Source organism: Amblyomma americanum, chromosome 3 (genome assembly GCF_052857255.1).
Source record: "Amblyomma americanum isolate KBUSLIRL-KWMA chromosome 3, ASM5285725v1, whole genome shotgun sequence".
Lineage (NCBI taxonomy): Eukaryota > Metazoa > Arthropoda > Arachnida > Ixodida > Ixodidae > Amblyomma > Amblyomma americanum.
Genome location: NC_135499.1, coordinates 183,560,934 through 183,587,727, shown reverse-complemented (window position 1 = coordinate 183,587,727; position 26,794 = coordinate 183,560,934). Strand labels below are relative to the sequence as shown.

The 26,794-nt window shown below is 45.6% G+C and overlaps 1 protein-coding gene across 1 annotated transcript; it reads right to left on the bottom strand.

Moving 5' to 3' along the window:
- On the bottom strand, positions 1–26,134 carry LOC144125604 (arylsulfatase B-like). The gene is made up of 10 exons (XM_077659128.1): positions 25,948–26,134; positions 22,300–22,408; positions 21,337–21,496; positions 20,169–20,281; positions 11,569–11,679; positions 9,195–9,320; positions 8,926–9,052; positions 7,621–7,914; positions 3,675–4,117; positions 1–2,622 (listed from the first exon to the last, which is right to left on the bottom strand). Exons 1-10 carry the CDS (start codon positions 25,965–25,967, stop codon positions 2,488–2,490), a joined length of 1,638 nt encoding a protein of 545 aa, XP_077515254.1. The 5' UTR covers positions 25,968–26,134; the 3' UTR covers positions 1–2,487.
- Positions 26,135–26,794: the final 660 nt, after the last annotated feature.

Sequence of the window (26,794 nt, the reverse complement as noted above, 5' to 3'; positions counted from 1 at the left end):
ATTACTTTAAGATTTTTATTCTTACTGTGGTATAGAATTGGATCTGATCTTCTTGAGAACTTTTCGCTTAGAACTGATGGATAGGTGGATATTTAACATTGCGATATCAGGCACCACGCTTTGTTTTTACGGTAAAAAAAGAAAACAGCCGTAATCTATAAAAAAAGAGCAAGCGCAAGCCCCATGCCTTAGGGAGATTCCTGTTTGTCTGTGCACCTGCACTTATCAGTGATCTCGGAAAGCACGTTGTGGCATCTAAATGTTGATTTGAAATTTACTTCTTTTTTTTTACTCCGGCCTTGACTGTTCGCAGAAGGTGTAAGCGCGTCTTTATACTAGAACTCCTTTCATGATGGAAGTGCTCAGGAATATTGGGTAAAAGATAAGGCCTTTAAACATTATTGAGCGGACCAACAGTACTCAAAGGCGAGAGTTATATAATTGTCGTATTCCATTCAGGCTGAACTGACTCCGCGACCACTGGAACGTACTGCGTGGAAGTTTGTGTAGTTTTGCTGTTTCTTTTATTAGCACAGGAGCAAGGTCACTGTGCTGATGAAAAAAAAAAAATGATGCACGCAGTCCCTGAGCTAACGGACCCCTCTCACTTCGCTAACGCTGCCTTAGAAAGAAGGAGACTATTACGTACGAAGGGTGGTCTTCGAAAGCTTTCATCATTCGACCACTATGAATGAAGTGTGTACGAAAAAAAATACACTTGTAGTTAAGGCTCAGTTATGATCTAACCTGATGTCACACAGTGTATATAAACTGAACGTGGCGGAAATTTTGCTATATTTCACCGAGATATTCAGCGAGAAGAAGAACCGAAATATTTCTTGAAATAAATGTACAGGTTCAGCAACGGTTATGGCTACATTAGCGAAGCCAAACGTGCTCAAGAGCGGTCCCCTGACGTGCATTTTTATCCTTGGCGCTTCTATCAGAGACAAGATATATCATATATGCCTTTTTGCTGGCAATCTCGTGACCCTGAAACACTGACATGCAAAGTCTCTGCGACTAGTGGCAAAATTCTTGGCACCGCCTAGCACCGAGCGTCCGCTCGGCATCGGGTATCAAACTCAAGTACCTCTGCTCTCCTACGGATATATAAACGTCACGTTTAGGATAACAATCCCTTCGCTGTATTTTCCTCCTGTAGAGGTTCACGGCAGAGATAATTGTGAAGAGCGGATGCACGAAGGTTAAACCGATAAGGATTCTTGGAATTGGTGCTAGCACTTCTTAGCATGAGACCGAGCGAGGAGGAACGACAAAATGACAATGCTATAGCGAGTGCAATAGAACGCTTATTTCTGTGTGCACCAGATGAACCGGATGAATATGTCACCTTAGTGCACCAGGTGATGCCACGTCGCGTCTCCCTGAGAGATGGGGACAGAACCTACTGGCAAAACGAACGGCCCCCTCCTCGGTAAATGCAAAACCGGAAGCTCAGTCCCCACACGGCCTCTCGAAGGCGCGACGTTTACGCAGTCGCCCTCACTTAGAGAGAGATTACTTCGCCTGCATGAATACTGCTTAAAAAAATTGGGGCGCCCCGGTATTGCCTTCGAAGTGCTGGGAGAGCTTTAGGGCATTGGTTCCCGCTGTTTGGAAGTTTTTTGCCTTTTTCCTTACCCTCTGAAGCCTCCGAAGCTAGCCACCTATTTTCTCGTTCTCCTGGGGCACTTCCCGTCTACGAGACACGACCCTGTTTTGCCCGGTAACCTTCGCCCTTAGGGCCTGCGCGTTAAAAAATGTTTTCATTTTTGTATTCGGCTTTGAGAAATAATCAAGTGTAGAATATGTTTTCGCGAGAGCGATTGGTGTCGTCACCTCGATGTTCCGAGGTGAAATGGGCCGAATTCTGGCAGTAGTACTGTTGTACCGAACGAGGTGCAATCATCCCGAATTTCTGTGTTTCCGTTATTACTGCTATTGGCTTGTCTTTTTTAATCTGGTAGTGATTTTCGTGTTCTAAGGAGCTGTCCAAAACTCCCGAAAGAGGGAGAAGCGAGATGCGAAAGCGTTGCAGCACTGGATGAGTGTACATTATAAACAGAATCTTCAGCACATTCTTCAGAAGAGAGAGCACGAATAAGACTCTAAGGCAGAGCGGGACGAGTCTTAGGTTTGTACTCATGAATCTGAGCGGAAATTGGTGCCGCAATGCGCAACTGCCACCTCGGACGCTAGAACGCGGCCTGTATATATATTTTGAATTATCATCGGCGCGCGAGGCTAATCGCTGTCTAGAAGAGGCCACAAAACTCTCAAGGGGTAAAAAGAAGGGTTTTCACTTAAATTTTAAACGTTAAGAGTGCTGGTAATACCATACAACCGCGCTGTAGTGCCCGGAAGCAAGCCCGGGATTCTGGAAACCTCAGGAGAGGGCGAAGCGGTTGGACAGTCTCGGAGAGATCTTCATATGGGCCTATAACAATGTACTGCGCGAGGCGAAAATTAAAATTCGAATTCGGGCTACGATGACCCCATCCAGGGCGCCCCCGTTCCGTTGTGGTACTCCGGAAAACTCGCAGTGTCGATGGGATAGAGCAGGGAGCGTTTGGCAACTGCTCGGTACGCGTCCAGGCGCTTCTTTAAAGATGGAACGACCTGTGAAAATAAAAACAAAAAAAAAAGAATCTACGTAAACGCAGTGAGTTGAACGAAGTAAAAAGAAGGCTAAACAAGGTTTTCACTCGAGGCAAGTCACTTGCAAGCAAACTTTTCTACTCGTGCTCAGTGTAATGTTTTGTACCGCTCCAAGTGCCGATACATGCTCATTTAGTATGAGACCAGCATGTAATGCCGGAGTGCACTTTGCAAAAAGCTTGCGGCAGTATGGAACGTTTTAATGCTTGGCGATTAAAAATATTGATGCCAGCGCTCTTAATATAGCTGACATATGTAGGATTGTTAAGTAGAATGAACATGTATCCAGTTTTCTTAAAGCCCAGTCTCACTTACACATTGTTGTGTTCACTAACCGACGAGGCATTTTTCTAAACCCTGTGTTTCAGGGCTACGGCTTTTAAGGAAATGAATTCTTGTCTTCCACTTTGCATCGTCTCTTTATCAAAGCCGGCCCTTTGATGCGTACTGTCAGTGTCACCTATTAGCTCATTGTGTCATATATTTGGAATTTTGTATTTCTGAAGTAAACCGGCGTCTATATAGGAAAGACATGCCTGCGATGCACTTGGCTTTACATTTTCCGGTATACATGGCACATAAGAAATTGTTTGCTCTTGCTCTTTCACTACTGTCGCTCCAAAAGTCACAGAAGTTCAAACGAGCAAGACGCCGCCGAAAATGCCAGACTCTTTTGAAGTTATAAGTCGCTCTCATGGCTTTTCATGACGTGAAAATCTGATAGCAGAAATATTAGCTTCCTCCTCATAATTTTTTCCCCAGAATTCCTAAGGCCTGCGCTCCTTGTTGTTATGATGGTATGTTATGTCACATAACCGATATGACAGCTTGCTAACTGCGAAACTGAAAAGCATTGCACTTGTGGCCGATACACAGCAGAATACAGAGCGACGGTAGTGCAGACGTGCTCCAATTGTTCTTGCTACAGTTTCAATGCTTCGCCCTAGTAGCCAACAAGAAGAAATGCCATAGTTCTTATTATACGCCATACAGAATAGGCGCTGAACACTTACCCCCGGAAGAGAGTCGGCCAGATTGTTCAGCTCACATGGATCTTTCACAATATCGAAAAGGAACTCCGTATTATTGGGAGAAAAGTTATTCCTTGTCCGCTGGCCGCACGTTAGAGTGGCTCGCTGCCTCCAGCCCCTCGGAAACTTCAAGTGATCTGTCTTGTACAGATTCCTCAAAACAGCCGCGGCTGTGGACTGGGCGAGCAGTTCGTCGAGGTTTTTCACAGGATGACGGTCTCCTGGAGTTCGGTAGCGACCATTGTTCTCGCCACTTTTGTCCAGGACCAGTTTGTAGCGCGAGTCGCGAACTGCTGCTACTAAAGATTCGGGTTCCACGGGATCGATGTTGTAAAGCATATCAGTGCGAGGCGATTCCCCTCCTGTCGACAGATGGTGCCACATGTCCACTCCATCCAGCTCTCCCAGTTTCGCCACATCGCCTCCTGAAAGCGCAGGTCGGAAAAAAGACGAATTGAGAGTGAAGAAAAAAAAATATCTGACGGCTGTGAACTCAATGTCATCTTAAACACTGTAAGCCCGTGAATACTGCACACGTATATCTTCAAGCTATCTCCGATGCAAACGAAATGCTCTCAGATACGGGGACTGCTCTGAAGACGACTGAGGTAGCGCGATTTCCAACTTCTGATAGCGCTGGGTATCGGGTCTCCATTCCTCGTGTCGAATAGTGGTAGAAGAGGAAAAAATTCAGGCGATTATGAATCGATACACTTTGCGTGCTCCTGGTTTACGTAATTGCGTTTCAGCACTGTTTTGTCCGAACTTTTGATAACGCTGGGCACCTTGTTTCTAGTCCTCGTGTCGAACAGTGTTAGGAGAAAAATATGTTTGAGCTGCTTCTGAACTTGATCACTTTACAAGCCTCTGGTTTAAATAATTGCGTTTTACTACTGTTCCTAATTCCTGCGACGCTCAGGAACTATTACTTAGTAGTGGCCATTCCACGCGTATATGTAGAAAAAATTTTACGCACATGCAGATCTCTCTGGACTGTTGCCCACCAGTTCAATGTGCTCGCGCCACTGCTTCCACCGTGCTATCGCCAGGTGAACACGATTTGTCCAGCGAACAATATGGCGACGCTCAAGAAGCGCTTATTGGAAACATCGAGAACTTAATTACCAATACGAGTGGATATTTAAATGCCGGCATTGTACCGCAACTGTGTGCACACGAGAGAGAGACGAGCTTATCGCACTGTTTGTTGAGCTCCGAGACTACTTCTTCAAATCTTCTGGGGTTCGACAGACTACACTCAATACGCACAGAATCCTTACCGACGACTCTGTTCACCCTGTTCGTTAGTCGCCCTAGCGGGTTCGTTAAAAGAACTCGAGACTACGCAGCACAAAGTGCGCGAAATGTCCCACGCGAATGTGCTGGACAAACGCCCACGCGAATGCGCTGAGGAGGAGGATAAACGTTATTTTCACCGAAAAAAGTAGCAGATGGTGTGGGTAATAGCCCCATCAAGTGGCCATGATCCCGTGGCGTTCGGCGGCTTCTAGGGCTCTTGTCACAACCTGGATCTGTGTGTCCGAGTCGGAACTGAGCAATGTGGCCTCCCGCTGGTCTGGATTAGAGAGCTGTAAACCTCGCAGAGGGGAGTCCTGGGGGCAAGCCCAGAGTATGTGGGATAGAGTGGCATGTTGGCCACATAGTTGACAGGAGGGAGAGTAGACCCCAGGAAGTACTGTACAGTCGTCCACAGCGCTGCCTAGAGCGCTCGAACACCATGCTGTCTGTGCTCCGCAGCGCGCAGAGTGACATCTAGCTTCAGCGCCTGGTTCGAGGCAGCGCATCTTCTAGTACGGTCTGAGCCTCAGAAATGCGCTGTCTCGAATCAGGCGCTACTGCTAGACGTCGCTCTGCGCGCTGCGGAGCGCAGACGGCATGGAGTTCGAGCGCTCTAGGCAGCGGTGTGGAGGACTGTATCATCGGTCGCAAACGGATAAGACCGTTTGTCATTACACCAGCATTTGCCACGAGTATCAAAGGTGAAAGACTCCGCCCGTGAAGCCTGCAGGACGTCTTCACCCTAACAGGCCACCATTCAGTTTATTGTAGAAAATTGGTATTCGGGGAACCGATGGATAGCTTTTGCGACCGACTACCTCGCGCGCTATGCCGCTCTGCCTGCATCAACAGCTGTGGATGTTGCGAAGTTTTTCAGCTAGACACGCTCTCTTTGACATAGTGCCTCAGAGGTCCTGATCACTGATCGGGGTGGCACAGTTATGTACCAACTTATGCCAGAGATTTTGAGCTTAAGCCACACCGTCCACCGCATAACTACCGCATGCCACCTGCAAGCACCTGGGCTCACGGAGTACCTTAACAAACGTCGGGCGGACATGATCTCTATGTATGTCGATATCAAGCACAAAACCTGGAGCAAAGTGCTACCAAGGTTACTTTTGCTTACAAGACTGCGTTTCCGGAAACCATAGGGATTCCACCGTTTCCCCTGGTGCATGCATGACCTGGAAGTGATTACCATGCTCGACACTATGCTACTTCCCTGCCGGACACCTACGCTCACGCAGATGTTCATCTCGTCTCCCAGTACGCAGAAGACAGCTGGCATGAATTCGCATCCAAGCCTGTCAGCACGTTGATACACGCAGGCAGTACAACCTAGGGCATCGTGACGTTCATTTCTAATCTGGTGATCGAGTGTGGGTGCGGACTCTAGTTAGACGCCGCGGTCTGAGTGAGAATCTCCTGAAACGCTACTTGGGACCGTACAGGTTTGTTCGCCCTATGGGCGATTTAAATTATGAGCGACTGCTAATTATAAGGCAACCGCTCTGCCCACCGCCACACTCAGAAGTCGTTCACATGGTTTGCCTCATAGCGTGCTGTGGGCGCTAGGAGCAAGTCTTTCAACTATTCGCCCATGTACAACATGCGTTTCGGTGCTTTGGTTGTGGCTTGCTGCACATCAGGACAATACGTCTTTCGGGAGGGGAGCAGTGTCATATTAGTCATTTATGCTCCCTCTAATTATTGCTTCCTGCTTGATACGAACACACAGCGAAGTGGAAGACGAGCTGTGGGAATCGCTCGCAGGCTGCGTCGTGACCACTTCGCCTGGCTCTGGTTCCTGTTACGCCTCTTGTTCCGACCCTCCAGTTTCTTGAGTGTCTAAAAAAAAACCGCTGCAACTATCATCATCATCATCATCATCATCATCATCATCATCATCATCATCATCATCATCATCATCATCATCATCATCATCATCATCAGCCTGACGACACCTACTGCAGGGCAAATGCCTCTCCCACATTCCTACAATTAGCACTATTCTTTGCCAGTGGCGCCCACCCTATTCCAGCAAACTTCTTCATTTGTTCCGCCCACCTAACCTTCTGCCGCCCCCTGCTACGCTTGCCTGCTCTTGGAATATACTCCTTCACCCTTAAGAACCAGCGGTTATCTTGCCTTCGCATTACATGCCCTTCCCAAGAAGCCCATTTCTTCCTCTTATTTTGACTAGGATGTCATTACCCCGCGTTTGTCCGCTTACCCACTCTGCCCGTTTCCGGTCTCTTGACGTTACACCTATCATTTTCCTTTCCATGGCTCCCTGCGTTGTCCTTGACTTAAGCTGAACCCTTTTCGTTACCCTCCATGCTTCTACCCCATAGGTGATTACCGGTAAGATACAAGTGTTGTATACTTTTCTCTTGAGGGATATTGGTAAACTGCCATTCATGATCTGAGAGCACCTGCCATATGCGCTGCAACCCATTCTTATTCTTCTAGTTATTTCTCTCTAATGATCCGAATCAGCGGTCACTACCCGCCCTAAGCAGGCGTATTCCCTTACCACTTCCAGCACTTCTGAACCGCCACAATATGTTGCATGCGTTCTCGGTTTTAACATGTGTCCACCAAAAGCAATGAACGAAGCACTAACCGGCTATGTTGTACAGCGTGGCGAACCAGTCCGTGATATGCATGAGCTGGTGGGACACCCTTCGTCTCTTGGCAAGCAGGGGACTCCAGACGAAGGCTGGCACTCTTGTAGAGCCCTCCCACACCGAAAATTTTGTCCCCCGCAGTGGCCAATTGAAGCTGCGGCTGGAGTAGTCGCCAAACGGCGTGCCACCGTTATCACTGATGAAGACAACGACGACGTTGTCCAGCATTCCTTCCTCGCTGAGAGTCTGGAACACCTCGCCCACGGACTGGTCCATTGCGTCCACCATTCCTACAGTGGTGAAAGTGTTCACGTAGAGCACACGCTGGGAATGCATTCTTGCGACCTTTAGCTTACGTGAGTTATCTGGCCTGTAATTTGAGAGGAATAAAGAGCTGCAGTGCTTTCGGCGAGAAGTCAGAATCATTTTATGAAACCTATTTCCTTTCTTGTCTCTTCGTTGCTTTTTTTCTTCCTTTATTGCTATCTTCCTTTCTTTCTCCTCATTATTTCTCTCTTTCACTTTCATGAATGCTCAAATAATGAACAACTGTCACCTTAACGAACATTGTCTCTTCCCCGATCTCATTGGTGTCCTGAATAAGCCCGCATTGCATATTTTCTAGATTTTGCACGTTCACAGAGGCGAACGTGCCGTGGCGGTAGGTGCAGTTCGAGCTTTCATTACAGTGCTCCGCACCTTATGCTCTGCTCAGTGGGGCAGAGTCCTCATGTTTGAGAGATAACGTGGCCTCTTTCCTGTAACTTATCTGCCTGGACAGTTTTACAGGTTCACACTTCCTATCCTAACACCCTTACCGCTTCACACACTCCTCCCCCACACTGGGGCTTCCTCCTCGGAGTGAAGGCCCTATTTAGACTCCGCCAACGATGAACGCTTTGCCGAGACGAAGACAACCCGTCTTGTCGAAACGTTGGCAAGCACCCTGGTGCTCCTATCTCGCTTGTTATGTTGTGAAGAAACCCATCTACCTGCCCTCTTTGTACCATGTACCACTTCAGGCATGTGGCTGTTTTTTAGATGTCTCAGTTCCTATGAGGTAGACCACCTGGTTCTCTTGTGTGTACTGGCGCACAGAAGAAAAGTTTGGCAGCATAAAAAGGTAGGAAAATGCAGGAAAACATGCTTCATGTTACTGAAGCAGGAAGGGACGCGTGACATAACTTAAGTTTTTATTTTTTTTTACTTTATGCCAAAGGAATTTTCGTGGTTTCATTTTCTTACAGTAGCAGTAGATATTTCCGGCAGCGAAGTGTGAAGAAATCTTTTAAAAAAATCACCTGCGTAATGTCTCCTTGCGTTTTCTTTAATGCAAGGAAACTTCTCGACATTCTCTTTTGGCGCCTGAAGAGGTTCAGGACCTCCCGCTCCATGCGTTGCCTGGTAGCTCATGAAGAGGAACATCGGCTGAAGGACGAAAGAAAAGAATCCACGTTCCATATGCGAGGGAGGAGTATTGGCGATAAGAAATCCAATTGGGCATATTCATCAATGGTTCACTCGCTGCATTAACCAATACAGAAATGCTATTGTGGACCTGTTTAATTACCTTGTCCTTTTGCCTATTGCGGATGAGTTGCTGCACCCTCCGGGTGTAAAGAGTGGTGGAGTATACTCCAGAGTCCGCCCAGTTGGGCTGCGTGCCAATCCAAAAGTCAAGTCCAGTGTGGTTCCCCTGTGCAGTCACAAGACCGATAAACGCTGGTTAGTATTCTCAGTAACGCGGAACTTCGGCCATTTATTAAGTCAAAGTTTTGTCGTGTTTTTTGCTTTATCGGTCATCGCTTTGTCGAGTGCGAGCCCGCAGACCTGTAACGACGGCGCGGAAGAAAGAAAAAAGATCGGTGTGGATAAGAGAAACGAGCATTATGAAGACGCACATCAGAAAGAAAAATTCTGCCAAACTCGTCCGTCGGAATTTGTACCTCAGAAAGGAGCTGCTTCCACTTTCCCATGAGAACAGGTAGGGAGGCACGGCTCTTGATATTAATACTGGGAGGAAAAAAACACTGCATGCGGTTTAAGACATCACAGTTTTGTTTTGAAGCGTGCGCTGTGCGCAGGTTTTATCTGCCATTTATTTTTTTATTATATCTTTTTCAGATCTGCTAGTCTAGTCTCAAATAGGTGATTTTCATTAAACGGCATAGAGATTGCATATACATGACAGTGCGGCTACATGCCGGAGGTAGCAAGGATCAGCGGTGCGGGGCTAAGCGGGGAAGTGTGCCAGGTTTAAGCACTGCCAGATTAAACCGGTCAATAAGAGGTCATAATCACACGGAAGAAGCTCGGGGACCGCTACAAGGTGGGTGTTGGAAGAGGGGAGAGGGCAGTTTAGAATTTTGTGCATTGGTGGGCGTGACTGCGAGGAGGGGGGACGGGAGTCGAGGAGTGAAGGTGAAGCGTCCTCTTCGAACAACAGATTTCTGGATCGTTTTTGTTTTGAAAAGCTAAATTGCCCACATGGGAGAGATGTGCGGTCATTAAATTGTTCGGATATCAGCAATTTGGAACAGCGGTGTAGTTCTACCACTACATGGCGCATAACAGGCGAGTAACGGCCATACGTTTTTTTGTAAAAAATAATAAATAAACGCGTTGATGGCGAAGGATCGCGCGGAGAACCTTTTTACCTCTGCCGTGTAGCGTTACACTGCTGGGATAGGGAACTATTGGTTTTTATATTGCCTGTTTCGATACGGGTGCACTAACAGAGCAGAAACACATTGATCTATAGACTTGATTTCGAGAAACAGGACCTCACTAGCATTTCGGCCGCAGCGGAAATTCAGCGGAAACAATCCAGCTGCTACATCAAGCTAAGGAGAAGGAGGAGAGATTTTAATTATTACAGGAGATGAAGGTAAGGAGTTCTTGATCAAAACAATGCACTCAACATAGACATGTTTTCTTATGCTTTAAGTAACTGCGCACATGTTGCGCATTGACATTACAATGTCTTATGTTATCCGGCTCTCGGCGAAGGTGCGACGTATACGCGTGTGTGTGGACGCGTTGACTTTAACCCTATACAGCGTGAGATGGGGTAGCAGTTTCGTGAATATGTGAATTTAGGACAAATTTCCCGCTTATGTTGACAAACACGGCATTAAAAAATTGCAAGTCCACTTCCTGAATGCAATTCGAGCACTAGATTCTTGAAAAATCGTGTTTTTGTCACCTAAAAGCGCTTAAATTTTTGGCATCTCGCTCGACGCGATTTGCGTAAACTTTTGAATGACTTAGGAGGAAATGTTCGATGAGGAATCGAGACACCGCTGCATTGAATGTGTGCGGAAGTTCACCGGGTACCTAAATCCTGCCGCCAAACCCAGTCCGTCACCTGTTCGATTCGTTAACTTCACCAATAACCGTGATTTCTCCCATTCCAGCACCAAAGGCTGGAAGGCGCAGTGGCGCTAGCTAGGAGGTGTCCCAATTTCCTGATAATGATTTTGAATTTAAAAGTATAAACCATCTACATTGCCAAACTTTTACACAAGGTTCATTCGGTTATGGTTCATCAAAGACAGGCTTCCCAAAAATTTTCCTGGGCCGCTCACAAAGCGCGACAAGATGACGATAATATGCATCCCTGTGCACGCAGAGAAAGCTGATCTTTGGCACCTTGTCCAGGTGTGAGATTTGCTTATTTCGTAAAGAAACTTAGTGCACTTATCTCAATCCCAATTCCATTCTTATTTATATTAAGGCTTCCTTCTCTTATATCGACATTTACCGCGGCAATCTTGTTTAAAGCTGATATGCTTCTATTATAGATTTAACTTCTTCAACGCGAAATTCTGGCCTTCAAGTACGAAAAACAAACAAAAAATTTTCGCCTATCTACATTTGGACCATCTCGGATGAGTAGCCATCCCATTCGAATTGAAGCTTGTTGGGGATTTGGGCATACGTACGTATGTCGAGTTGTGGCTATAGTAATCTTCTTCTCCGTAGTAGTAACCGTAAAAAGTGTCGAAACCCCGGTATGTTGGTATGACGGCTTTGGTGTAACAGCCAAGATGCCACTGTAATAAGAAAGAAGCATCAGCTCGCTCATATGCGACCTGTCAAGAAAATGGAATTTATTGGCACGTACTACGCATCGCAAGGTGCCTTTCAACATGCAGAGCACCTTTTGTGCTTGCACTGAAAATTTATCCTTTTCTTTTTTCATCACTGAACTTACGCATCTTCCATCGTAACATTTTATCAGAATCTGCATGCTTCAGAAAGACATCATGCAGCAGCGTACGATCAAGCAAATGACATTTAAAATCTGATGAAAGCGTTAGTACGGGAGGGCGTAAAGAACCGACTAAGATAGTTTCAACTGTGCACACAAACGATGCGAAGAAAATCTTGCACGATACTGGGATCTGACTGTAGAATGAGTTTCGCGTTCTTGACGTAATTCTAGTACATCAAGGCCATAGAGCAATTCCAATCGAAATGAAGAAATGTATGCACCGAAAAAAAAACAACAACAACATAGCATTGGTTCTTACAACAGCTACCACCTGAGCTCTATCACTGGTGACCAGCGAAAAAAAATTACTGGTTTTCGAGGAAGGGAAAGGGCTCAGTAACTGTCTCACTTCACGGTGGACGCCTCAACCGCGCCGTAACGGAAGGAGGCAGTGAGGGAAGAAAGGAAGAAAGAGGTGCCTTAGTGGAGGTCACCGGAATAATTTCGACCACCTGGGGGTCATTAACGTGCACTGACATCGCACAGCACACGGGCACCTTCGCGTTTGGCCTCCATCGAAACGCCGCCCCCGCGGCCGGGATCGAACCCGGGTACTCCGGCTATTTCCAATGGAAGCGGCGCTGCACAGTAATTTAAAATATTAAAATGACTTTTTTCTTGTCTTGCGAGAAAGGAACAGTATACAAATATTCGAGGAGTACATATCGGGCTGGTTGGTCTAATTCATCGGACATGGTAAAGTGGCGCAAAAAAACAGACAAGACGGAGTAGAGAACGAGCGCTCGTCCCGCAGCCTGTCTTGTGCGTTTTTAACGCGATAGCGTTAAAGAGCTGCTGTCGCAGGAAAGCCGGTGTCGTCGGCGTCGGCGTCTTTGGCCGTGAGCGAAAAATGGCGCATATCGGTGGACACCTGAACCGCACCGTAACGGAAGGAATTTTAACGCAGATCATGGAGAGATTCCGGACACAGAAATCGAACACACAATAACAGAAGTCATACCGAAACGTAAGCTGAAAGCAAAAAGCATCTTCATTGTCAACCTATACAGCCCCCCAAGACAGAAGGACGGAGATTTCAACAAACTCTTTAAAGAAATAAGCAAGAAAGCTAAGGACAACATCCTCGTTATAGCCGGAGATTTCAATGCGAGAGACCCAAAATGAGGGTACCATAATGGGGAAAAGAAGGGCGCAAGAGTAAACGAAGCGGCGGAACTCACAGGATGCACCCTCCTCACAGATGAAAATCAACCCACCCGCATTGGCAGTAGCGTCAGCGTAGATACATGCCCAGACCTAACCTTCGTAAAAGGAGCACAGGCGGAGTGGACAAATCTATTAGAGAACCTAGGAAGCGACCACTACATAATCAGAACCACGATAGAGACCAAATACGTCAAAAGAAAAATAGGTGCGGTCAAAATTACGGATTGGGATAACTTCCGCAGGAAATGTAAACAGATAAAAGGGGAGATCTCCTCAATCGAGGAGTGGACCCAGCAGCTAAGTCAAGCACAAGAGCTGTATACAAAGGAAATAGATAGAATAGATAGAACTGAGACTACACCAGAGATAGACTCGAGACTAATCAGGATGTGGGAGGCAAGACGAGGCCTCGTGAAAAGATGGAAAAAGCAAAAGTGGAACAGACAGTTAAAGAAAAGAATCGCCGAAATTACGGCAACGGCGGAGGAATACGCGATGCAGTTAGCAAGGCAAAACTGGGAACAGTTCAGCAATTCACTTAACGGCACGCTGAGCACGACTAAAACATGGAGGATTTTAAAGAGTCTAATGGATCCTACCAAAACAAAGACGGAATGCAACAAGGCCATCCACCGCCTTGTCCACCAGCATGAAGGAACCGATGAGGAGCTACTTAAAGCAGTCAGCATCAAATGCTACGGCCAGGACAAACCCACGGCCTATCAAGAAAACTACAAAGGCAGAGAAAACCCGGAGCTAGACAAACCGATCTCCAGAGATGAGGTCTACGCTGCAATTAGGTCCATCAAAAGAAACACAGCAGCTGGAGAAGACAAAATTAGGAATTCCCTAATCCGCAACCTGGGTGACGAGGCAGTCGAACAGCTCACTACCTACGTAAACAAACAATGGGAGGCAGGACTGGTGCCCAAGGAATGGAAGCACTCTATGGTTGTAATGATCCCCAAACCCGGAAAGAAACTACACATAGAAAACCTGAGGCCCATTTCACTCACATCTTGCCTCGGCAAGCTCTATGAAAGAATTGTAACCAAAAGAATTCAAAACTACCTAGAGGGCAATGAGTTGTATCCCCATAGCATGTTTGGGTTCAGGGCAAACCTGTCAACGCAAGACATCCTGCTACAACTCAAACATGAGGTAATTGCCAATTCCCCGCAGCAAGGAGAAAACATAATTATGGCAATTGACATCAAAGGGGTTTTCGACAACGTTAGCCACGCGGCTATAATGGAAGGCATCAACAATACCAACTGTGGAAGGAGAATCCACGACTATGTAAGATCTTTCCTGACAGAAAGAACGGCCACAGTAGGATTAGGAGATATAAGAAGCGGTACCATAGACACACCAAATAAAGGCACACCGCAGGGATCGGTTATATCGCCAATCCTTTTTAACCTAAGCATGATCGGTCTGGCAAGGAAACTTGAAAACATCCCGGGCATAGGACACGCCATATATGCGGACGATATAACTATATGGTCGAACCAGGGATCACTGGGGCAGAAGGAACAGCAACTGCAAGAGGCAGCAACCTGCATCGAGCAATACACCAAAACGAGGGGTTTAACCTGCTCAACCGAAAAATCGGAAATCCTTAGGACAGGAAAGAAACCAACGGATGCAAGACTAGAAATAATGCTCGAGGACAACACCATCCCGGAAAAGGAGACTATTCGAATTTTAGGCATGTTGCTACAGAGCAACGGCAAATGCAACCACACGATAAACCTCCTTAAAAAATCAACGGAACAAGTTTGCCGCATGATAACCAGAATATCATCCAGAAGATACGGCATGAAGGAGTGCGACACGCTGAAACTAGTGAACAGCCTAGTCATCAGCAGAATAATCTACTCACTACCATACCACAACATGCTCAAAAGCGAGGAAAATCAGACGGAGGTTCTAATCAAAGCAGCCTACAAAACAGCTCTGAACTTACCAAGAAACACGTCAAACGACAAGCTGGCAGAACTGGGGCGGCACAACACTTTTGATGAGCTTAGTAAGGCACAATTCATGTCGCAAATACAAAGGCTAAGGAACTCGACAACAGGAAGGGCCCTCTTAAGAAGGCTGAACTATAAAGAAGCCGTGGACATCGAGGACAGGTCGGAAAACATCCCAGATGAAATACGTCGAACCTTCCATGTTAGTCCCATACCCAGGAATATGGATCCAAACCTCCACGCAGCAAGAAGACAGGCAAGGGCTAAATATGTAGAAACGAAGATAGCCACACAAGATCGAGTAGTGTACACTGACGCCACACTGTATCCATGGAATCGCAGCAAAATCATCAAGAAAACAGTTTCGGTTGTAACAACGAAGGAAGGTGACCTCATCAGAGGTGCATCCACGAGAGATGGAACGATAGCTGAGGCAGAGGAGATAGCCGTAGCCCTAGCGGCAGCCGAGGGCTATCGCACCAACAAATCTCTCACAATCTTAACTGACTCCCAGGAAGCGTGCAGACGCTACATGGCAGGAAGAATCGATAAGAAAGCACTAAAGATACTCTTGACAACGAAGCGAACCAATGAAAATATCCAACATAGGATCTACTGGGTACCAGGACACGCCGGAATCAAAGGCAGTCTGAAGGCAGACAAGCTAGCTCGCGAGCTCACTACCCGAGCTGGTGCGTCAAATGCCTCGGACGGCCCGGGGATGACGGTGGAGCTCACGTACGAAGCTATCCTCAACCTCATTAAAGGCAGAAGGCGCAAATACCCCCAGCCACACCCTCAGCTAACACAATACGAGGCGACATGCTGGAGAAGACTCCAAACAGGGACCTTCTACAACCTTCATGTCCCACATTAGATGTATCCAGAGCAGTATAGGGATACATGTCTGTGGTGCGGAGCAACCCCCACGTTATATCATATCACATGGGAATGTACACACAATGTAGCGTTCCGAAATAATAAAGACCCAAATGCGGAGCAGTGGGAGGACCGGATAACCAGCAGCCAGCTTAAGGTCCAAAGGGACCTAGTGAGCCACGCATGCCGGATGGCCAGGGACAGTGGTGCCTTGGACTAGGGGCGCCAACCACGCTCAGCATGGAAGACATCGGCAGTCTCCGGGCACGCAACCAAACCTCTCAATTGGAACAATAAAGTTTACTCTCTCTCTTAACGCGAAAGCGTTAAGGATTGATTGATTGATCGATCGATTGATCGATTGACCGAATGTGCGATCGATCGATTTTGATCGATTGAATGATCGATTGATTGATCGATTAATCGATTGATTTATTGATAGATTCATTAATTGATCGATCGATCGATTGATTGATCGATTTTTTCCCTTACGGCGCAATCCGGGTGTCCAGCGAGAAATGTGAGACAGACGTCATTTGCTTTCCTTAAAAGCAATTGTTCATTTCATTTCCCTTCCCTTAATGCCCGGTTCAGCTATCCGCCGAGATATGTGAGACAGGCGCCCGTTCCTTAAATTGTCCAACGGGCCACGCGTCGCGCCGAACGGGCGATGGCGTTCGGTGTACTCCTCGGCAACGCTGCAACATGCTGTCGCGTCTCACTTTTAAAGACGAAGCTTAAGCGTCCTCCAATTTTTTTTCACGGACTTTACCATGTCTGAATAATAGTGATAGTTCATTGGAAGCAGTCTTCCTCATTGGGGCAGGTGTGATTACTATACAAAATTGTGCTTCCTGTATGTCTAATTGTGTATAGTAAAAAGTAAGCATTAAATACTTCGCTGCAAAGCCGTATCCCATTATAAGATGGCTCATGGATGGTGCTGACCGTACTCAAGTATTGGCCAATTGGCCAGTCGTTTTATCGCGAGGCCGAGTATTGGGCATGGCGTCGCCTGCTTCTTTCTTGGAGCTTGGCAGACGCATGGTCTCCTCGGCTATGGTCGGAACATGAAAAAGCTTCTCTTCATGCTTGCCAGCGCCCTCGGCGTTCCTTGTCGCTTCTGGTGTACGTTCTGTCGCATTCAGTAAGTTTGCTTAAAACATCTTAAAACTTTCCTCACCGCGGGTCGTAGCGTACAAAATTTATGCACCCATAAGTTTAAAATTCTCACTTTATTGCAGCAGATCATAATGTGGCTAAAAAAGCTATATTTTCATTAACATAAAGAAAAAGTTGGAGTTTTATTGCTTGTGAAGAAACAATATTTGTTTGGCAGAAAGTGAGAGCCTTGCACAAAAATCCACAAAATGCATTCGAATAGAAAATAGGAGAATGAAAAAATAAGTGTGACGCGTTTCTATGTCAGAAAAGACTATTCAGAGGTACAGAACTCTTCATGCTAAACTTTCAGACTATTGAAGAAATAAATAAATTGCTCGCGCGAAGCGCATTGGCTGCCCCGCAGTGCATTGCTAAGGTCTATCCGACGTCGCCTTGGAGAAAAAACTCAACCCGCTGCCCTGCTGATGGCACGAATTGTACAGAACATGGCCGGAACATTCAGAGAAGCTCGGAAAGCAGGGAACCTACTAGCAGCGCCGAAAGCGAAAGTTACAGACTGGCGTACGTAGATACTCTGGGTTGGCGGAGGAGAGATCCATGACCGCACTAAAATAAAACGAATGGACGTCATTACTTCACATAAAGTTGTCGCTTGCATCTAAAAAGTAAAGTATCGATGCTGCGGAATCGCGAAAATACCTTTGTTGCTGAGCAACTTCGGTGGAAGACGAGGACGCAGCCTTTGAAGCCATGCTCGCTGCGATTGCTTTGCGTGGACCTGTTTCGCCCGAAGCTAAAAATGCTCCCTCATATTGTGTCAAGAAAAAACCGTACCCGAAACTGAAGTACAGGCCTTTTGCAACACACTGGGTAACGTTACTTGTCCACAAGCGGCATGGATCACGCAGAATGGGCCATTTTGCGCCATCCTTCAAATTGAACCATTCAATAGGCGCGGTAAGGAAAGAGTTGAAGATGCAGGGTCAAGCATCAGACTACAGACTTCCTGTGGCTCTTCTCTGTTGCTACGGGCTTAAAGAACACAAGGACGCGTTTCGTATTGAAAACTGAACAGGCGTTTCATCCCTCTTCCTTGTCGCTTCCTTAATCCGTTTTCCCACGTGTATGGTTGAAACGGGAATCCCCTCGTTAATAACTCCCTGCTTTCCATTCTTTAGTCTCTCTCTCTCTCTTTTCTTTGTGCTTAGCATTGCGCTTGGCGTACGTCCTTCGCCGCTTTCTGTGCTTGATGCGCAATATCGATATCTGGCGCTTCAACCTTACCGATTTGTTCGGCTGCTTTGGCCGCCTTCTCATTTTCGTGTGCGGCTACATAAAGCTATACAAGACCCTCCTGGGAAAGCAACTGGCGAGGATAAGGTAACAGCAGATTGAATGGAGGATGGTGGGAAGTGGAAAGAGGGTGCTAGAAAAACTGGCTACTCTGTGTACGCAATGCCTCATGACCTCGACCCTACTGGAATCTTGAAAGAACGCAAATATTGCCCTAATCCATAAGAAAGGGGACATCAACGACTTGAATAATTACAGACCAATCAGCTTACTGTCCGTTGCCTACAAGGTATTCACTAAGATAATCGCTGATGCAATCAAGATAACCTTAGACTCCAATCAACCAAATGACCAGGCTGGCTCGACAACAAACCATATTAACACTATTAGTTATCTAGATGATAGAGGAATGCCCAGAGTATAACCAACTCCTGTATGTAGCCTTCGTAGACTACGAGAAAGCATTTGACTTGGTAGAAACCTCAGCAGTCATACAGACATTACGAAATAAGTGTGTAGAAGACCCTTATGCAAAAATATTGGAAGATATCTAAGTAGCTGGACAGCCATCATAGTCGTAGGTAAAGAAAGGAATAAAATCCGATTAAGTGAAGGCTTCAGACAGGACGACACGCTATCTCTAATGCTATTCAGCACACGTTTATAGAAGGTATTCAGAGGCCTGGAATGGGGGCAGTTGTGGACAAGAGGCAATAAAGAGTACCTTAGTGATCCGCGATTCGCTGATGACATTGCCTTGTTACGCAACTCAGGGGAGGAATTGCAAGGCATGATGAGTGACTTAGACAGGAAAAGCAGAACGGTGGGTCTAATAATTAATATGCAGAAGACTAAAGTAATGCTCAACAGGCCACAGCAGTTCAAAATAGGCAGCGAGGCTCTAGAGGTAGTAACAAAGTTCGTGTACTTGGGGCATGTAGTGATCGCAGATACTGACCCATAAACTGAAGTAACTACACAAGAATAAAAATAAAGTGGAGCGAATTTGGCAGGTATTTTCAGATCACGAATCGCAGTTTACCAGTATCCCTCAAGAGAAAACTGCAGAGCTGCCGGATATTTTCGGCACTTGTCTATGAGGCAGAAACGGGGAGGCGATCTAAAAGCGTTCAACTTGAACTGAGCACAACTTAGCCATGTATGAAAATAAAAATGATAGGTGCAAGGTTATGAGATAGGTACAGAGAAGAGCGTAACGGGAAAGAAACGCAACTTGATGACATGCTAGCCGTAATCAAGAAGAAATGGACATGGATAGGTCATCTAATGCGAAGGGTTGATAACCTATGGTCGTTAAGGGTAACTGACTGGATTTCAAGAGAAAGCTAGCGTAGCGTTGGGGCGGCAGAAAGTAGGTTGGGCGGATGAGATAAGAAAGTTTTCTGGAATAAGGTGGCCGCAGCTGGCACAGTACATGGTTAATCAGAGAAATATGGGAAAGGCCTTGTCCTACAGGTGGAGTAGTCAGGCATATGATGATGATGGTGTTAGGGTCTTCTGCAGATTGTATGAGTGGTGCCGCTGTTGTGAGGCCCAAACATCATACCTCCACCTCGGCTCGATCAAGGTAATGAGCTACAGTGCTGATTGCACTCGTCAAGGTCTGGTTCCTCAGCTTGAATGCCTCGACTTGCATTCAGAAAATGTATCGTTTATAGGCCGGTTTATCGAAGCTCATTAGTCAACGATGGTGCAAATGGAAACTGCGACTAAACAAACAGTGTATCCAGTAAACTGAATGTGAACGAAAAGAGAATATCATGATGAGGGTAACAACTTGACAACTGAGGAGTAAGTTAGGGGTTACCTTCCCAACGAGATGAGTCGTGTAGCCCAGCTCTTTGAGATACTGAGGTAGAATTGGCGCGTCCAGCTGCAGGGCCCGAGGCTCGCCGTTTAATATGGGCATTCCTTGCATGCCTAAATGAGAAAAATACAACGAGAAAATATAACCTTAGTTATTTATGATACTGAAAAAGGTTTTAGAAATGTGCTTTATCAAAACGCAATCCCTTTCTTGCCAGCCACACACTTCTGCTAGAGTATTTTGCACTGCAGTGCATTGATGAGGCTCGTACCTTTCAACTAAAGCTTTCGCACACTTGGGGCCGTAAAAAGGCTCGCAAAGAGAATGTACTTCTCCTATTCAGCTTTTACATGTACGCGCACTGCATGTGACTATTCTAGATGTTTATTACTCCTCCGTAGCAGGACAAATACTGATCTATTGCTTCGCTTTCCGACGCGGCAAACAGGAGGTATCTTGAGCAGTGGCGAAATGCACTAACGTTTGGTGATGTAATCGCCACGCTAATGCGGTCCCGTAGCTAGCCAAACTGCAGATATTACGGGCCACGACGGGTTTTATAGCTGTCGTGGTTACGGCACTGGCCCCTAAGAACAGCCCTCTAGTGGAGGCAGGCGAGCTGAATGTTTCGCACGACACATGTGTTGCTGTACGCACGCAGGATTTAAAGAAAAGCTTATACTTTAGGATAAAGTTCTGACCCAGGATATGCTTCAGTAGAACAATGGAGTTCGCGAGATGAGGCATTCAGCCCTTGATATGCGATGCATAAACATTTCAAGTTTTTTTTCCCTCCCAGGCGCTTCGAAAGATCTAAACCACCTTGCATTATCTCCTGTGCCAGTTGACAATATAATTTGTTTTAAATCAACCATCCACAGTACAACTGAAAAGTATCGTAATGCATCTCTGTTTGTATTTGTAGCATTGCTCCATATTTAAGCGCTAGTCTACTTTCTTTCATGCTCATACAGCGTGCTTCAGTTCTGTCTTGCCGCGTTACGCACTCACCCCCTTAATGCACTTCCTTGAGTGTGCGCAAAGTAATTAACTCTCACTCCTGCCTCTTTCTAACGGCAGCACCGACGGCGCTAACCACTTCTGCCTTTTTAAGCGCCAATAGTTCTCATGTGCAGTGGTTGCCCACCTACGTCTCATAAAGCCTCACCAATTCGTATCGGGTAACGCCCAGTCATCAAAGCCACTCTTGAAGGAGTGCACGAAGGCAGGGCGTAGAAGGCGTTCAGTATCACGCCGTCTGCCGCTAGCGTATCCAGGTTGGGAGTGGGGATCTGAGAGGAGCCGTGGAAGCTCACATCGTCCCATCCCTGAAACAGAAAGCGACGTCCATTGGGATTTAGAATTGAAGCTTTGCATGCTGTGGAACAAGAGTAACTTCGAGGATCCCCTTCTGATCCACTCCATCAAGGATTCTCAAGCAGCCACCGGTCAAGCCGTGCTAGTTGAACTTCTTTTTCAGGCATCAAATATGGCTGAGTCAGCCAAAGTTAATTGTGTAGATAATGCCACGCCAAGACAGAACGACACTGTCCAGCTAAAATTGGTTTAGATGAATTCGAATATGTTTTTGAAAGCCTCTTTCGCTGTGCTGATCTGCGAGTTTGTATTGAATGGGAGGAGCTTTTATGTCAGTGGTGATCAGCAATCTATTATTTGAAACTAATGATTTTTGAGCCTACGTATATTGCTTCTTTTTTCTGGGAACCGTTAAGTCTATCTCTCTATAATACCGCTCTTATGAAATGCCTCTACAGAGGCCTGTAACGTATTCGTAAATAAATAAAAACAAACATATATGCAATGGCAAATACACATCATTTCTCTCAAATTTATCCTGCCCCTGAGGTCTAAAGCATTTCAGATAATAAGGCTCCATTGGAGCTAACAAATACCTTCATATTTTGTGCGTAACCTTAGCTACATCGTTATAGTGAGGAGAAAGGGTCGAATATACCGAGCTACTGCATACAGGAACTCTCCGTTCTTCACGTGTGTCGTATGCCCTCGCGTAGCGAACTATAATATAGCCACAAACATTATCAAGAAACAACAACTTCAGTGCCACTTGATGTAAGTGAAATGTTGTGTTCAGTCAGAATCGCTCACTCACCATGTCATCAGCGAGGAGGAATATGATGTCTGGCTGCACGTTAGCACACAGCACTGCTGGCAAAGTCGAAAGCAAGATCGCAAGATAACACATTCTTCTTTCTGCGCTTCTAAGAAAGGAATAGAAAGAATATGTTGTCAGACGGCAGCCTGTCATTACTGGTGTATTTCTCAGTCTCTTGTCTCTTGAGAATCTAATATTTTATCTGGAGCAGCAACTCAAAAACTTCTCTCCTCTTTTTCATCTCGAAGCTTGTGATGGCTGACATGTGTCTCACGGCATCCATAACTCGGAGAGTTGAAATTTAGCAAGACTTCTTGACTTACAATGTTCCAACTGAGGTTCTAACTGGCTGAGAAGAACCGAAATGTCTGAGAATTTTAAGAAAAATTGAAAATTTAAGAGTTGGGTCTGTAGCTCCCGACGATCGACGGCCGTACTGCGGAAGCGATCTAAGTCACTCCCGAGAAAACGTTCTTATGAGTAATGTTCTGCCAGTGATAGGGAACTTATTCAACTTTTCTTCCAGACTTAAAGTGAAAATCTTTCAGAAACAACTTGAAGGAATGCTTAAATATACATTAGAATACTCTTATAGTAACTTTACAAGGGTTGTGATTTTTGTTTAAACACCATGTGGCTATAATCTGTAATTTATTTCACGAGAAAGTCAGTGACCGTTAAGCAGCTCTCCGGTCCCGACTTGGCAGTCTAGAAAGGCAGTGAAGAAAGTTGCTAAATCTGAACAATATTCTGTTGTGCCAGAGTGGCTGCGTTACAAAGATGTTTAGCTGACGGCAACAATTCTGAATAGTATATACAAGATTGCGTGAATGGAGAACTTAAGTTGTGTAGCCATATAATTCAGTTTCATTCTTGTGCTGAGAGATCATAATGAAGTAAAAACCGAGAAAACGGTAACATTTCCATAATGGCCCCCACCTGAGTAGGGACAAGGTTCTTTTTCTCAATCTGTAGAAGGCCGCACAGTGTGAGAGTTTTTGGGTTAGGTTTCCAGGAAGTTTTCTGCTAATATGAATTTAAGCTTGAATTTTTACAAAACCCTAACAGCACCAGCACACTGCGCCATAAAAGACTCTTTTGGAAACGCTGAAAAGTCACAAACACAAAGCGCTTGGCGCGCCCCCTGTCTGGGAGTGTTGCAATGCACCATGTCTCAAATGAGTTCTAAAAAGAATGCTTTTTGCAAAACATTCCTGTAGCATTCTTACTTTGTTCTCAAGAGTAAGAGAGCTTTCAGTCTTTCGTGAAAATTTGGTTTCTTGTTTCCCTTCACGCTTGGCTAGTTTATGACTACGAACGATTAAGCATGCCCATTCATTAAAAGTCTAATGGAGTAAATAACGGAATGAATGAATAGTGAGAAGTGCTCCACGCGCGACAGCTACAACAACGCTTACTGCGCTCGCATTTCCACATAGCATCTGACCTCTGCTCCAATTTGTCGTGCTGAGAGGGAACGCTGCGAGTATACTATAATTTCCGCAGCCTTAACCCAATGGACGTAGCCGCGAAAGGAAAGCTAATATTCCTTTCGGCAGGACACAAATTCGGCATCACATAATTTGGTATAAAAATAATTAAAAACGACTTCTTTCCCCCCGCCTTAGCAAAAAGGATAATATTAGAATACGTAACGAACAGTTGTGGACCCGTAAAGGTTAAAGATAAACTGGAATTTCCTCCGGGGGGGGGGGGGGGGGGGTATTAGTTCGGCGCAGTAGATGGCGCACTAATACCGCGTCGTGAAGACGCGGGCGCGATTATTGTAAAGTGCCTATCAATCGCATTTAATTGGTTTAGTTTTCCGTGCGTTACATTAGTATTTCGTTTCACTGCGTTTTCTTATCATTTTGGATTATGATTTCTCTCAACTTCGTTGCATTTTTTTTCGTGTAATGACGAGGGAGGTAAGCATGCCTTAAAAACAAAACCTTCCTCCCAGGACTGGACGTATACCAACTTTGAATCTCATGGTGACGGACTCGTCTTTTTCTGAATTGTCACTCCTTGGTCTCATCACTCTATTTGTGCGAGAGAGTTTGCATGGGGTCACCAATAGAATAATGAGCTTGTCTTGCTTTCTCGACTCAAAAGTTGTTGTGCCAGGGTTAATCTCTCCTACTTCCTTACGAAAATTTCTTTAGACAGTCTATAGACTGTCAATTGACTGCTGTCTGTAAAGTCTATAGACGGTATATAGACAAATCTTAGAAAATAGTCTATAGGCAATAAAAATCTCATAGACAGTCTATAGACAATCTATAGATTTATGGCCATACACTTTTAGCCGACTTTTGCCTATAGACAGTCTATTGACTATGAATAGAGAAAAATAAATATATATAAAAGGCAATAGAGGAAATATGAAGTCTGTAGGCTGTATATAGACCATTTTTATGAGGGCTGGGTAGGTCACTTGCTGTTATCGGCCTGAAGAAAAGGATAAACTTGCTGAAAACAGGAAATTTGAGCAAATAAACTGTTTTTCGCGATCGTATGCTATGCACAGGAGACATTTAAGTGTCTTGTTTAAATTTTGCGAAACTTGTAATGGCCGCTCTTATATTATAATTGCATTTCTCTTTTGCATTCAGGCTAGCTGTGCAATGCAGCTTAATAGCAACGGGTTACTTGCGGCTTGCAAGCTGCACTGATAAGCAAATCAAAAACTAGACTGAAGATTCAGTTTTATATTGTTTTTCGAGAGGCTCATTCAGATATATAGTTTAGAATGTGCTTTGATTGTCATACTGAAGTTGGCTGTAGGTGGGGATTTTTAGCTTGTACGTACAGGGCTTCAGCTTGTGCTTCCTTTGCCTTGTTTTGCATGCACAATATCCAATTTAAGACCCTGCTTTCTTTCCTCAACGCACGAGCTATGACGAGGTGCTGAAGAAAATTTTTTTATTGGTTTAGCGCAAATTATTTCGTATTGCATAGTTTAAGACCCCGAAGTAACGTATGAGCTTCACGTCACGCCCGAAAATCTCGTTCGACAGTCATAAGTTAACAAACCAAATATAATTACGCCTCCTTGGTTTGAGCTGTGCGCGATTCATGTCCGCACGGACACAAATGTGATTGAACATTAGCATGAGCATGGTGGAGATGATAGTGACAATCTCCACTACCGGAAAAAAACACAGTACGTATTAGTCCCGGCAGTAATTACCTTGCGTTTCATGTGCACACATATTTGTGCGCAGAACTTGTTTTTGTGTTGCTGTAGGTTACTTGATATATAAAAATATAATGCGGAGCGCACAGCAAGAGTTTACACACTGCAAACCATTGCGATGAGCAATGCAGAACCATCTCATAGGAACGCGAAATCAAAGCAGAAAACTGCATAAATATGGACGGCTCCGTTTTTAAGAAAGCGCCTTGTTCTGAGTATCTCAGTGCATAATAAGCTGAACTGTGACAAAAGGGGCTAGGAAACAATAACGTAACTAGTCTCTCTAGGCACGAAAAATTCCGGCATTCTGGCGCTTCGGCGTTGAACAGTGATACTTCGGTTTATTATTGATGTGGACCGGGCCTCTACTGTGCCTTGTCGTGAGCGCCTTCATCAGGCGATGACATTGCGCAAACATGAACAAAAGAAACAGCTTCTAAGCTCACCCCTTCGATGCGTTCACCATCGTGAAAGCTCAGCAATGCGTTGTTCCGCTCACACAACGGGATGTCTGTCGGTGTCCCTGCCGAGCTTTTTGACAAACAGATTCTGGAATTCTACATACAAAGCCGAATGACGCCAGCCAGACAGGCTGCGTTTACATGTTGCCTGAGCTCGCCGCTGTAGCTACCCATGAAGAGTTGGCGGCAGGAAAGGTCACTCGAGCTGTTCGAAATACTCCTGCCCTCCTGCCCTAGGTCGGTTCATGCGAATGACGTTATCTTTCCAGGTCCACGTCAACAGTCCCTGCAGAGGCAATATAGGTTTGTCTTTGGAGGTCTGTCCTAGTCAGTGCTCTCATCTCACTACAACATCTCTCTTCGACAGTCAGACACTTTCGGAATGCTACAACGTTCGAGTGATTTTTGGGTTGTTTTCGTCCAATTATTATACTCTTTCTGAAGTAGTTAGAGCGAGGGAAATAAGCTTATTGCGACGGAGCCTTAAACGTCGAGGATCTACTGCGCCGTAGTCATCAGGGCCAGCCAATACGTCAGCTGTTCCGAGGCTAGCTAGGCCAACCACGTTGTAGGAGAGGGCTACTGATGATGGAAAGACTTTAACAGTTCCTGTCCTAAAGAAAACGCGCGCTTCCATGCGTAGAGTTTCATATTTTTACCAAGAGTGAAAGCTTGCGCTGCGATAGTGGACACCGCGAAGAAAACATAAAAGTACGTGATTCGTATTTGCTACGCATGTCTGACAAAAAACGAGGATTCGGCTGCAGAAACCAGACATACCTAAAGAAAACTTCCATGAAGTGCTTTTGTGATTGTATAACGCGCTTAATAT

What these genes read in the sequence shown, in the direction of transcription:
- LOC144125604 (XM_077659128.1), bottom strand. Translation starts at nt 25,967, where the DNA reads ATGGTGAACGCATCGAAGGG. An exon ending in ATAGCCACAACTCGACATAC is followed by an intron (nt 9,321 to 11,568) that starts GTACGTATGCCC and finishes GTGACTGCACAG; the next exon opens with GGGAACCACACTGGACTTGA. An exon ending in CACGCTGTACAACATAGCCG is followed by an intron (nt 4,118 to 7,620) that starts GTTAGTGCTTCG and finishes CTGCGCTTTCAG; the next exon opens with GAGGCGATGTGGCGAAACTG.